General features: G+C 65.1%; 1 protein-coding gene across 2 annotated transcripts; it reads right to left on the bottom strand.

Annotated features, from left to right (window-relative positions):
* Positions 1-1,789: 1,789 nt before the first annotated feature.
* Positions 1,790-13,224, bottom strand: PELI3 (pellino E3 ubiquitin protein ligase family member 3). Of its 2 annotated transcripts, none has more exons than XM_029060144.2 (7): positions 13,133-13,224; positions 11,884-12,039; positions 11,305-11,434; positions 7,843-7,944; positions 6,730-6,931; positions 5,532-5,720; positions 1,790-2,553 (listed from the first exon to the last, which is right to left on the bottom strand). In XM_029060144.2, exons 2-7 carry the CDS (start codon positions 12,036-12,038, stop codon positions 1,856-1,858), a joined length of 1,476 nt encoding a protein of 491 aa, XP_028915977.1. In that variant the 5' UTR covers position 12,039; positions 13,133-13,224; the 3' UTR covers positions 1,790-1,855. The 2 variants fall into 2 exon arrangements, with proteins under 2 accessions (XP_028915977.1, XP_028915978.1); XM_029060145.2 differs by having other exon boundaries at positions 1,917-2,553; positions 6,734-6,931.
* Between the last annotated feature and the right edge of the window lie 437 nt (positions 13,225-13,661).

Raw genomic sequence — 13,661 nt, 5'->3', positions numbered from 1 at the left:
CGCTGGGGTAGGCACAGACTAATCAGGTGGGACACGGTCCACGTCCCCCGGGGGGCTCACAGCACCGAGCGCTGGTACATAAAGATAATCAGGTGGGAGACGGTCCCCCCTCACGGTCTTCATCTCCATTTTGCAGATGAGGGAACCGAGGCACGGAGAAGTAAGGCGACTCGCCCGAGGTCACGCAGCAGACGAGTGGCAGAGTTGGGATTAGAACCCAGGTCCTCCGACTTCCAGGCCCAGGCTCTTTCCACTGGGCCACGCTGCCCGGCCCGGCCCCTCCGCCCTGAGGCCTCGGGAAGGAAACCATCTGCCTCCGGAGGGCTAGTCCGGGGTGGAGTCCCGTTGCCCAGGGGTGGCAAGGGGCCTGCTGGAGGGAATTCCCTGACCCGGGCCGGGAATGATAATAATAATCATCATCATCATAATAACCACAACGATAATGGTATTTTTTAAGCGCTTACTATGTGCCAAGCACTCTTCTAAGCGCCGGGGTGGATACAAGGGAATCAGGTTGGACACGGTCCCCGTCCCACATGGGGCTCCCGCTCTTATTTCCCATTTTCCAGATGGGGGACTGAGACCCGGAAAAGTGAAGTGACTTTCTCGAGGTCGCCCAGCAGACCCGCGGCGGAGCTGGGATCGGAACCCGGACCCTTCTGACTCCCAGGCCCGGGCTCTACCCACTGAGCCACGTCGCCTCTGACGAGTCACGGCCAGGCCACGGAGGTAGAGGAGGAGCATCCTGACAACGACGACGATAACGGTGGCATTCGTTAAGCGCTTACTATGTGCCAGGCGCCGTACCGAGCGCTGGGGGGGGGGGGATACAAGCCAATGGGGTTGGATGGAATCCCTGTCCCAGGTGGGGCTCACAGTCTCAATCCCCTTTTTCCAGATGAGGCCCGGCGAAGTGACTTGCGAACGGACGAGCCGGGATTAGAACCCGTCACCTGCCGACTCCCGGGCACACGCTCTACCCGCTCCCGCCCCGGGTCTCGAAATCCCCGGTCCGAGTTAGTTCTTCCCCTTCCCTCTTCACGGGCACAGAGGGGGGAACAAAGGCCTTCGGTCCGCGCTCCTCTGACGGCCTTCCTTCCTTCCTTCCTTCCTTCCTTCCTTCCTTCCTTCCTTCCTTCCTTCCTTCCTTCCTTCCTTCCTTCCTTCCTTCCTTCCTTCCTTCCTTCCTTCCTTCCTTCCTTCCTTCCTTCCTTCCACGAGACCGGGAGAAGAAGCCCCCTCGCCCCCGCTCCCCGAGCCCTCCCTCGTCCCCGGTGGACCGCGTGCCCCGCGTCTCCCGGCCCGAGCGGCCTCGCCCTCCGCCCCCGGGCTCCCGTCGGCCAGAGCCGGCGCAGGACGCGAGGGAAGGGAGGCGGGAGCCGGAAGAGCCGAGCAGCGAGGTTTATACGGGAACCGGCGAGAGCAGCAGCAGGAAAACCGAGCGTCCGGAATCGGGAGCTGAAGGGCTCGGGCCCGGGACGGCTCGTCCGCCGGCGGGGGGGGGGCGGGGGAGAGGGACGGTCCCCTTCCGCCCTCCCCCCGGGGCGCGCCGTCTCCACGGCACGTGGCGGGCGGCGGGATGGCTACCGGGGATCCCCTCGGCCGGTCGGCGAATCCCATCCGGGGAAGCGAGCGGCGGGTGACCCGGACGGCCGGAGCCGGGGACTCCGGTCCGTCCCAGCGGGGAGGGGGGGAGCCCCGCCCCCTCTCCCCCCGGCCCCGATCCGACGAACCCGGGCCGGGGGGACCGTCCCAGTCGGGAAACGGGCCCCCCCCGCCAGCCCCCCGTCCCGCCCTCCCCGGCCTCCCCCGGCCCGAATCCAACCGGGGAGACCGGACCCGGAGGGATCCGGTCTCACCCGACCGACCGAGGCCGGGGCGGAGGGCGGCGGGCCCGAAGCCCCCGGGGCGGCCGGGCCCGCTCCCCGGGCCCCCCCCCCGGCCCCTCGGGGGGGACGTCCCTCCCGGCCCGATCTCCCGGCGCTAGTCCAGCGGCCCCTGGAAGATGAGTCGGACGCAGCCGTGCTCCCCCGTGAGCCAGGCCCCGCAGAAGGGGCAGGCGGCGTGGAAGGCGTGGGTGCCGTGCGGCAGCGGGGTCTGGGCCCAGTAGCGGGCCGTCTTCTCGGAGCAGACGTGGCCGCAGGGGGCGAAGGCGTGGCTGGGGGGGCCGGGGTCCAGGCAGAGGCCGGCCTCGCGGCCCAGCCACAGGGGCACGTAGGGCCCCACCAGGCGGCACAGGGGACACTCGCGCTCCTGGGGGCCCCGCTCCCGCCGGCAGCCCCAGCCGTGGTAGCCGTGGACGTGGCCGCAGCGCACGTAGACCCAGGGCTGCTGTCTGTCGGGGACGTCTCGCCCGCGGGCCGGGCTGGGGAAGGCCAGGGTGCTGAGCCCCACGGGGCACTGCGGGCGGGCCGCGTTGGCCTCCTGCCGCTGGGCCTCCAGCTGCTTCGGGGTCGGGGCCCGGAGCAGGCCGGCCGGCGTGCGCCACAGGAGGGTGGCCCCGCACAGGTCGATCAGGGAGCCGTCCCGCAGCACGTTGGATTCGTTCTCCACCTGCAAGGGGTCACCGGGGGCGGGGAGAGGGCCGGGGGGGTCGGGAGGCCGCCGGGCCCCACCCGCCCCGGCGCGGGACGGCGGAACCCGGCCGCCTCGCCTCGCCTCCCTCCTGCTCCGGCCCGGCCCAGGCGCTTCGCTCCTCTACCGCTCGCCTTCTCGCCGCGCCTCCGTCTCCTCCGCCTGGCCGCCGCCCCGGGGGCCCGCGTCCCGCCCCGGGGCCCGGAGCGGCCTCCCTCCTCGGGGCCGCCGGGCGGTGACCCTCCCCCCCTTCGGAGCCTTCTCGGAGGCCCGTCTCCTCCGAGAGGCCTTCCCCGACCGAGCCCTCCTCTCCTCTCCTCCCGCCCCCTTCTGCGTCCCCCTCTCTCGCCCCCCTTCGTCACCGTCGTCCCCCCCCCCCCCCCCGGCCCCGCGGCCCATCTGTCATTCATTCATCTATCACATCGACGTCTGTTCGCCCGTCTGGGCTGTTAGCTCGCTGTGGGCAGGGAACGTGTCTGTTTATTGTTTTGTGCCCTCCCGGGCGCTTAGGACGGTACCCTGCGCAAGAGCGAGGGCTTAATAATGAATGGGTCGATGGCTCTGCCGCTTGACGAGAAGCGGCGCGGCTCAGTGGAAAGAGCGCCGGCTTGGGAGTCGGAGGTCAGGGGATCGAAAGCCGGCTCCGCCACCTGTCGGCCCGGTGACTGCGGCCAAGTCGCTTCCCTTCTCTGGGCCTCGGTTCCCTCATCTGGAAAACGGGGATGACGACTGGGAGCCTCCCGTGGGACGACCCGATGACCCCGGGTCTACCCCGGCGCTTAGAACGGTGCTCTCAACATAATAAGCGCTTACCAAATACCGACGTTATTATTATTATTACGGTCATCTCGGGCTAGTCACTTCGCTTCTCCGGCCCTCAGTCGCCTCGTCTGTAAAACGGGGACTAAGGCCGTGGGCCCCATGCGGGACAGGGATCACGTCCAACCCGATTACTCCGTACCTACCCCGGCGCTTAGAACGGCGCCCGGCACAGGGGAAGCACCGAGAAAATACCACTAAAATAAAAAATTAAAAAGACAGCCCCAACCCAGCCACAGGGATGAGGGAGTTGTCCTCACCAAGGAAGAAGCCTCTGGGAGAAGCGGCGTGATCAACGCCTTAGACCGCAGGCTCGCTGTGGTCAGGGAATGTGTCTGCGTATCGCTACATCGTACTCTCCCAAGCGCTCAGTACAGTGCTCTGCACATAGTGAGCGCTCAATCAGTCCGACCGGCCGGCGGAGTCTCCCCCGGGGGTCGGGCGACCTGGCTTCTAATACCGGCTCCGCCACTCGTCTGCGGTGAGGCGTTGGGACGGTTCCCTCTGCACACGGTACGTGCTCAATAAATACGACTGGCTGAATGAATGAACGGCTCTGTCACTTGTCTGCTGTGTGACCTTGGGCTAGTCACTTCCTGTCCCCTGGGCCTCAGGGACCTGATCTGTAAAATGGGGATTGAGACTGTGAACCCCACGTGGGACAGGGTTTTGGTCCATTCTGCTAAACTGGTATCTACACCGGCATTAGGAACAGTGCTCGGCACACAGTGAACGCCGAACAAATAGCATTTTTTTTTTTAAAAAGCCAGCCAGCCCAGCCATACAATGACTCTCCCCCACTTTCGAGCCTTACTGAAGGGACATCCCCTCCAAGAGGCCTTCCCTGACTGGGGCCTCTTCTCCCTTTCTTCAGCTCCCTTCTTCGTCGTCGCCCTGACTTGCTCCCTTCCTCCATCGCCCAGCACGGCAGAGCAGCTAGAGCCCGGGCCTGGGAGGGCAGAAGGTCACGGGTGCCGATCCCGGCTCCGCCACCGGTCCGCTGCGTGACCTGGGGGAGGTCGCTTCACTGCTCTGGGCCTCAGTGACCTCGCCTGGAAAATGGGGAGTGAGACTGTGAGCCCCACATTTACTTGTATCCCCCTCAGCGTTTAGTACAGCGCCTCGCCCACAGAGTAAGCGCTGAACAAATGCCATAATTGTCAAAATCACTATTACCCACCGGGGAAAGCGTCCGTGCCTCGACACCACCAGGTTCCCTCTCTCCTCGCATCCGACGGACGCCCGCTCTTGCCATCTTCGACGCCCTACTAAAATCACGTCGCCTCCCAGAAGCCTTCCCCTACCAAACAACCGCTCCTTGCCCCCACCCGACAACAGCCGAGCACTGTTCTAAGCACCGGGGTGGACGGAAAATAATCGGGTTGGTCCCCAGCCCCCGTCCTGCACGGAGTTCTCGGTCTCAGAGGGAGGGGAGAATCCCCATTTTACAGAGATGAGGAAGCTGGAGCCCAGAGGAGAGAAGAAGAAAGCGTGGTATTTGTTAACCGCTTACTATCTGCCAGGCCCGGTACCGAGCGCCGGGACAGATACGAGCTAATCGGGTTGGACACGGTCCCTGTCCCACCCGGGGCTCGGTCTTAATCCCCCTTTTCCAGATGAGGGAACCGAGGCACAGGGAAGCGAAGTGAACCGCTCAAGTTCCCACGGCAGACAAGCGGTGGGGCCGGGGATTAGAACCCAAGTCCTTCCGACTCCCAGGCCTGGGTTCCATCCACTGGGCCGGGACTCGCTCCAGACCGTAGGGGACGCGTCTGTTTATTGCGGTGTTGCGCCCTCCCCAGTGCTCGGTACACTCCTTGGCATACAGTCAGCGCTCGATAAATACGACCGAACGAATGAACGGTACAGCGGACGGGTGGATTCGAACCCAGGTCCCCCGAGGCTCGGGCTCTTTCCACTAGGCCCCCCCCCCCCCCCCCGGCCGCTTCGGGCGAGAAGGGAGAGACCGGGTTTCCAACCCGGGCCCGGGCGGGGAGGACGGGTGTCTGTTTACGGTTGCGTTGTCCTCTCCCGAGGGCTCGGTACAGTGCTCCGCACACGGGAAGCGCTCGGTAAATACGACCGACGGACCGACCGAAGGGACCGGGCAGCGGACGGGTGGCGGGCAGGGAACGTACCAGCTTCCCTCGCTGCTGCGCGGAGCGACTGTCCCTCAGGGTGTAGACGTTGCCGCAGACGGAGATCTCCCGCCAAACCCCGGGGGCCGAGTCCTCGGAGAAGCCCCCGGCCGGGTGCATCACCAGCACCCCGTTGGTGGTCAGTCCGTCCATCAACCCGTCCGGGGTCCGCCATTTTGCCGCCCGCTCCTGAGAGCGGGAGTCCCGAGTCAGCGGGCGCCCCGAGAGGGGGAGGCCCCGTGACCCCTGGACTTTTCCCGGGGCACCACCCCCTGCCACCTCTCCGCCCTTCTCTCTTTCCACCGCCCGCCCCGCACCTCCGCCGCCCGCCTCCTCGCCGTCCCCCGTTCTCGCCCGTCCCGCCGTCGACCCCCGGGCCGCGTCCCCCCCGCCGTCCCGGGACGCCCTCCCTCCTCGCCTCCGCCGAACTGACCCTCTTCCCCTCTTCGAAGCCCTACCGGGAGCTCACCTCCTCCGGGAGGCCTTCCCGGACTCAGCTTCCCTCTACTCCCTCTACCACCCTCCCTTCACCTCCCCGCGGCTTAACCCTCTCGTCCCCCCCTTTCCCTCTGCTCCTCCCCCCCCTCCCTCCCCCTCCCCTCCGCACCGTGCTCGTCCGCTCATTCGTACGTATTCTTATGACCCTGTTTATTTTGTGAATGAGATGTACATCCCCTCGCTTCCATTTATCGCTACTGTCTCTCGTCTGTCTCCCCCGATCGGACCGTGAGCCCCGTCGACGGGCAGGGACCGTCCCTATCTGTTGCCGAACTGTCCGTTCCAAGCGCTGAGTCCGGTGCTCTGCACGTAGTAAGCGCTCGATAGATACGATCGAATGGACGAATGAATGCCGGCATCGGGCCCTCCCCCCGTCCGGCTCCATCCGTGCCCTCTCACGGGGCTGCCCCGCCAGACGAGAAGCAGCGTGGCTCAGTGGCGGGAGCCCGGGCTTGGGAGTCAGAGGTCGTGGGTCCGAATCCCAGCTCTGCCACCCGTCAGCTGGGTGACCGCGGGCGAGTCGCTTCACCGCTCGGTGCCCCGGGGACCTCATCCGGAAGATGGGGCTGAAGACCGTGAGCCTCACGTGGGACGCCCCGACGCCCCCGTATCTACCCCAGCGCTTGGAACAGTGCTCTGCACATAGGAAGCGCTTCACCGACACCAACGGATACCAACGGACGGTCCCTGCGGGACTCACTCACTCCGAGGAAGATGTTGCTGGAGGCGTCGAAGCCGGCGGCGTAGATGCGGGCGGTGTAGGGGGGCCAGCGCTCGCAGATGACCCGGCAGGCGTAGCGGGAGATGGTGCTCTGGGCCGACGGCCCGTCCCCCCCGCCGCCCCCGCCCGGAGCCGTGTCCGTCACCACGAAGTCGATCATGTTCTCCGTGGAGCGGCCGATCTGCAAGGCAGGGGGCCGGGGCGCCATCTCGCCTCTCTCCGCCGCCGCCCGCCCGCCCGCCCGCCGCCCCCTCCCCGGCTTCGTCGGGGAAGCTCGGATCCTCGCCCCGGGCTGGGGCTGGGTCCGGTGGGCCCGAGAGGAGACGGGGCCGCCCCGAAGGCCGCCTTCTGGGAGGGCCCCGGGGGGTCGTTTCTTTGCTTCTGCGGCGCTTACCCTGTGCCGGGCACCGTGCTAGGCGCTGGGACGGAGACAGGGAAATCGGGTGGGACGCGGTCCCCGTCCCACGTGGGGGGCTCCCAGTCTCCATCCCCGTTTTCCAGCCCAGAGAGGCAAAGCGGCTTGCCCGAGGTCACCCTGCGGACCAGTGGCCGAGCCGGGACTAGGACCCACGACCCTCCGACCCCCGGGCCCGGACTCCGTCCGGAAACCCGAGCCCCGGGAGACGGCCCCGGTCCCCCCCGGGCCTCCCGCGCGCCGGGGTGGATACAACCTGATCGGATTGGGCGCGGTCCCTGCCCCGCCTGGGGCTCACAGTCTTCATCCCCATTTTACAGCACGGCACGACGGACGGAGCGCGGGCCCGGGAGTCGGGAAGTCACGGGATCCGATCCCGACCCCGCCGCACGTCGACTGCGTGACCTCGGTCACCTTACTTCTCCGTGCCTCGGTTCCCTCATCTCTAAAACGGGCGTTGGAGACGGTGAGCCCCACGTGGGACGGGGACTGCGTCCGACCCGATCTGCTTGGATCCGCCCCAGGGCTCAGGGGAGCGCTTGGGACATAGTAAGCGGTGAACGAATACCGGTTATTATTTTATAGGCGAGGTAACTGAGGCCCAGGGAGGTGCCTCCGACCTCGCCCGCCTCCGCCGGTCCCATCCCGGGGCCCGCGGGGGGGGGCGGGCGGCCCACCTGGAACATGTCGGTATCGTTGTCGTGCGTATACTCCACAATCACCGAGTGGCTCCGGGAGAGCGTGTACGAGATGCTGTGCTGGCCCCGGTTACTCAGCGCCTGTGGCGGGGAGAGTCGGTCCGTCGGTCAGTCGTATTGACCGAGCGCTTACTACGTGCAGCGCGCTGGACCAAGCGCTCAGGAGGGTACAACAGAACGGGCACGTCCCCTGCCCGCGACGGGCTTACAGTCTAATGATAATAATAATGACGTTGGTGTTCGTGAAGCGCTTACTATGTGCGGAGCACCGTTCTAAGCGCTGGGGTAGACACGGGGTCATCGGGCTGTCCCACGTGAGGCTCCCAGTCTTCATCCCCATTTTCCAGATGAGGTCACTGAGGCCCAGAGGAGGGAAGGGACTCGCCCACAGTCACACAGCTGACGGGCGGCAGAGCCGGGATTCGAACCCATGACCGCCGACTTCCAAGCCCGGGCTCTTTCCACCGAGCCAAGCTGGGGAGAGAGGGGAAGGTATCCTGAGATGGGGGGGGGGGGGAGGGAACGCCGCCGCCCGGGGAACTGCCTGGGCCCGGGAAGGAGACCGCAGTTCAATAAAGGGAATTTATTGAGCACTCACTCGGCGCAGAACACCGTACTAAGCGCTTGGGAGAGCACGATACAACAGAATCAGCAATCACATTTCCTGCCCATAGCAAGCGTGCAGTCTGGAGCAAATGACTACACTGTCCACTCAGACGTTTATTCTTTTCCAAGCGCTTAATAGAGCGCTCTGCACCCATAAGCGCCCAATAAATGCCACCGATTGACCCCCGCTCGATCAGGCCGCTCGTGGAACGTGTTACGTTCGCCTTCCCCTTCGGGGCGGAAGCGCCCCGTGGGCAGGGAATTGTACTGTGCTTTCGAGGAGCAGCGCGACGTGGGGGCTAGAGCCCGGGCTTGGGAGTCAGGAGGTCACGGGTTCTAATCCCGGCGCCGCCGCCTGTCTCCTGTGTGACCTCGGGCAAGTCACTGCGCTTCTCTGGGCCTCGGTTCCCTCATCTGGAAAATGGGGGTTAAGACCGTGAGCCCCACGTAGGACGGGGACCGTGTCCAACCCCAGTTTGCTTGTCATAATAATAATGACGACGGTATTTCTTAAGCGCTTACTAGGTGCAAAGCACCGTACTAAGCGCCGGGGTGGATACGAGCAAATCGGGTTGGGCTCAGTCCCTGTCCACGTGGGGTTGACGGTCCGCCCCGGCGCTTAGTACGGTACCTAGCGCAGAGTAAGCGCTTAACAAATACCATAATTATTATTATTATTCCGTCGGACTTCCCAAAGCGCTCAACACAATGCGTCACACCTAATGGGTGCTCGGTAAGTGAGGCTGCTCAGCGCGGCTCAGCGGAAAGAGCCCGGGCTTGGGAGTCAGAGGTCACGGGTTCGAATCCCGGCTCTGCCCCTTGTCAGCTGGGTGACTGCGGGCGAGTCACTTCACTTCTCTGTGCCTCAGTTCCCTCGTCTGGAAAATGGGGATTAAGAGTGAGCCTCACGTGGGCCGACCCGATGACCCTGTATCTCCCCCAGCGCTTAGAACAGTGCTCTGCGCACAGGAAGCGCTTAACAAATACCAACATTAGTATTATTATTATTACCGGGACCAGGAGGCCTGGGGGCCGGAGAGGGAAAGCGGGACGAGAATCGATAACACCAGATTTGCCAGAGTGTGCTCTGCGTAAAGAGCTCCGAACAGGGGACCGGGGGAAAACCCAACTGAAGGAAAGAAAAATCCCAGCCTTCAAAGAGCTTAGAGCCTAACGTAGAGAACGGCACACGTTAAGGAACAAACCCGTGAGAGATGAATAATAATAACGGTGGCATTTGTTAAGCACTTACTATGTGCCAAGCGCTGTTGGGCAAGTCACTTCACTTCTCTGAGCCTCAGTGACTTCATCTGTTAAATGGGGATGAAGACCGTGAGCCCCACGTGGGACAACCTGATCACCTTGTATCCCCCCAGCGCTCAGAAGGATACTTCGCACACAGTAAGCGCTTAACAAATGCCACCGTCACTGTTCTGAGCGCCGGAGGGGGATACAAGGTAATCAGGTTGTCCCACGGGGGCTCACGGTCTTCGGCCCCATTTTACCGATGAGGTAACTGAGGCACGGAGAAGTGAAGCGACTTGCCCGGGGTCACCCAGCTGACAAGGGGCGGAGCAGGGATTAGGACCCACGACCTCTGACTCCCGAGCTTGGGCTCTTTCCACTGAGCCACGCTGCTTCTCTAAATGCGGGGGGGGGGGGGGGGGGGGGGGGGGGGGGGGAGAAAGGGACATGAATACCAGCTGCAAATAAGTGCGTTAATAAGCAAATACATGCAGGAGGATCAAGGCCGCTAATGGGATGGGGCGGCCAGGTGCGTCGGGCGCCGAGGGGCAAAGCGGGGAGGGAGTCTTGGAGGAGGGGCCACTTTAGACTGGTTTTAAAGGAAGGAGTGGTAAACGGTTTGGCTAAACTGAAGGTGGGAAGAGTCGAGAGCCAAGGGCGGGCAGGAGGTCGGCTGAGGAGGCGCGAAACTCAGATTCAGCTGAGGAAGGGAGTAGGCGGGTAAGAGGGAGTCAGTTAACGGAGAGCCTAGAAGCCGACGATCAGAAGTGTTTCTTTTCCAGAGAAGCCGTGTAATGATGATGATAAACGATGGCATCTGTTAAGCTCTACGTGCCAGGCTTTGTGCTGAGCCCTGGAGGAGATAGACTGTAAGCCCATCGACGGGCAGGGATGGTCTCTATCTGTTGCCGAATCGTCCGTTCCAAGCGCTTAGTACGGTGCTCTGCGCAGAGTGAGCGCTCAATAAATACTGTTGAATGAATGCACGATATTACTACTACTAATAAGAACCTATAGTACCCGTTGAGGGCTTACTGTGTGCCAAGCACTGTTCTACGTGCCGGGGCAGATGCAAATTCATCAGGTTGGACGGAGTCCCCGTCCCAAATGGGGCGACGGGGTCACCGAGGCGCAGAGAAATTAAGCGACTTGCCCAAGGGCACACGGCACGGCCGTGGCGGAGCCGAGAAGCAGCGCGGCTCGGCGGAAGGAGCCCGGGCCCGGGAGTCCGAGGTCGTGGGTTCTAATCCCGGCTCCGCCGCCTGTCAGCTGGGTGACCTTGGGCGAGTCACTTCACCTCTCGGGGCCTCAGTTCCCTCCTCTGGAAAACGGGGATGAAGCCCGGGAGCCCCTCGTGGGACAACCCGATGACCCCGGATCTCCCCAGGGCTTAGAACGGCGCTCGGCACACAGTAAGCGCTGAGCGGATACCGACGTTATTATCATCACTGGATTAGAAGCCACGACCTCTGACTTCCAGGCCCGCTCTAGCCGCTCCGCCACGCGACCGCCAGGGCGATCTGGGAGAAGACGTTTCAGAAGGGTGATCCGAGCAGCTGTGGGGGGCGGGGAGCCCAGCTCCTTCCTTGCCTTAGAGACCAGCGGGGTGGAGATATGATGGATGACGTCGGGTTTGACCCCGTTGGCTTTGGGTCTCCGGCCGAGCGCCAGGCGGCTGCGACGTCGACCCTTGTCCCCGCTCGCCAGCGACCCGTTGTACCTGAGGGAGAGAGAAGAGGCACCGAGAGCCTCGGGAGACCGGGAGAGTCGACCGTCGCTCTCTGGGAAGACCCCGGGAGTAAACCGAGTCTCCACCCTCCGGGGCGATGGCCGCATCCACAGAAACGGAACTCGAACTTGCTGGCTTCCATATCGCGGGGGGGAAAGAGCGCGTGCGTGGCGGGGGGCGGGCCGCGCTCGTGGACGCGTTCGGGTCCGCTCCTCTACGTCCCAACATCTATCTCCCCGGCGAGGAGGCGGGCCGGGCCGGGGGACCGTGGTTACCTGCGGGTATCGGCACCGGCGGAGGAAGAGGGAGGGATAAACGTGTGTGCGGCCCACCCCGGCCCGCCCTCCGATTCTAGACCGGGGTCCGACCGCCCGGCCCCGGTTCCGCGGGGGGCTCCGGAGCCGCTCGCCATCCCACCTCCCCCCGCGGGCGCCCCTCACCCCAAGACGATGAGCTCCCCGTACTTGACGGGCTCCTTGCCCACGAGCAAACTCTCCCCGCCCGGGGCGGGGAGGATCCGAGGGGGCTTGGAGCCGGGGCGCCGGAGCTCCAGGGGCCCGGGAGGCCCGGCTTCGGCGCTGCCTTCCAACACCATCCTGGCGGGAGAGAGGGAGGCGGACGGTCACGGTGGGGGGAAGGATGGGACGGTGGGGGTCCCCCGGGCCCGTCCCCCATCCCCTCCCCCCCCCCCATCCGCCCCCGCCCCCTCCGTCCTCCCCCATCTACTCCCGGCCCGGGGAGACCTTTAACCTCCTCCGTCACCATGGCGACTCGGCCTTCGCTTCTCCCTGAATCCCCTCGTTGCCACGGTAACCCGAGGGATGGGGAGGAGAGACGGAGATCGATCGATCGATGGGGCGGAGGGGAAAGGGGCCTGCGGTCGGGAGGCCCGCGCCGCCCGGCGCTTCCCGCCTTCGTCCGACCGTCCTTTACCGGGCGCCGGCCAGGGGCGGGGGGCTGCGCTAAGCGCTGGGCAGAGCGGTACCCGACGACGGATGGACCCGTTCTCCGGCCACAGGGAGCTTCCCCCCCGCTGCCTGCACCTCGAAAGGCTCCCCGTGGGTCTCTGTGTCTGCGCGTGTGGGTCTCTGTCTGTGGGTCTGTGCGTGTGGGCCTGTGTCTCTGTGTGTGTGTGTATGTGTGGGCCTGTGTCTCTGTGTCTGTGTGTGTGTCTCTGTGTGTCTGTGCGTGTGTGTGTGTGTCTGTCCCTCTGTGTGTGTGTCTGTGCGTGTGTGTGTGTGTCTGCGTCTGTGTGTGTGTGTCTGTGCGCGTGTGTCTCTGGGTGTGTGTGTGTCTCTGTGTGTCGGTGTGTGCGCCTGTGTGTGTCTGTGTCTCTGTCCGTGCGCGTGCTTTGCGGGGGTCGCCGGGGCCCCCCCGCCCCCCGCCTCGCCTCTCCTTCTGACCCTCCGTGTCTCCCCGAGCTCCGGCTGCGGCGCAACCATCACGGTGTGTCTCCCCTGCAGGCGGAGGGGCAGGCGCGCACACAGACACACACGAACACACACCCAGACGGGCCCAAGACCCACAGAGCCAGACCCAGACGCACACGCACCCAGAAACACCCACCCAGAGACGCAGCCCGACAGACACACGCACCCCCCCCCCCCAGAGGCCCAGACACACACACACACGCACGCAGACACCCGGACACACACCCAGAGCCCCGCCCCGCCCGGCCCCCGGTCTCACCTGGTCCTCCCGGTGCTCCCGGCGATGGTGCTCCTCCTCCGGGGCGGCCTCCAGGGCTGCCGCGGCGGGCTGGAGCCGGGCCCGGGCCCGGGCGGGGGAGGACACGCCCCCCCCAGGAGGCGCCCAATCAGAGGAGAGGACACGCCCTTTCCGACACCAGGCCCCGCCCCCCTGAGCGCAAGCACCGCCCGATCACACGAGGCCCCGCCCCCCAGGCGCGCAAGCCCCTCCCCACTAAGCCCCGCCCCCGGCGCGAAAGCCCCACCCAATCACACGAGGCCACGCCCCCTGCGCGCAGGCCCCTCCCCTCCCCATTAAGCCCCGCCCCCACTAAGCCCCGCCCCTGCGTGCAAAGCCCCGCCCCCACTAAGCCCCGCCCCTGTGCACAAGCCCCGCCCATTCCACCGAGCCCCGCCCCATCACCTAGCCCCGCCCCCTTCGACCGCATGGCTCCGCCCCCTGCGGCGAAACTCGGGCCCTCGCCCCCCCCCCCCAGTTCATTCATTCAATAATAATAATAATAATGATG

This window comes from Ornithorhynchus anatinus, chromosome 3, assembly GCF_004115215.2.
Source record: "Ornithorhynchus anatinus isolate Pmale09 chromosome 3, mOrnAna1.pri.v4, whole genome shotgun sequence".
NCBI classification, from domain to species: Eukaryota; Metazoa; Chordata; class Mammalia; order Monotremata; family Ornithorhynchidae; genus Ornithorhynchus; species Ornithorhynchus anatinus.
The sequence above is the reverse complement of the archived record's forward strand: the minus strand, read 5'-3'. Positions and strand labels throughout refer to the sequence as shown.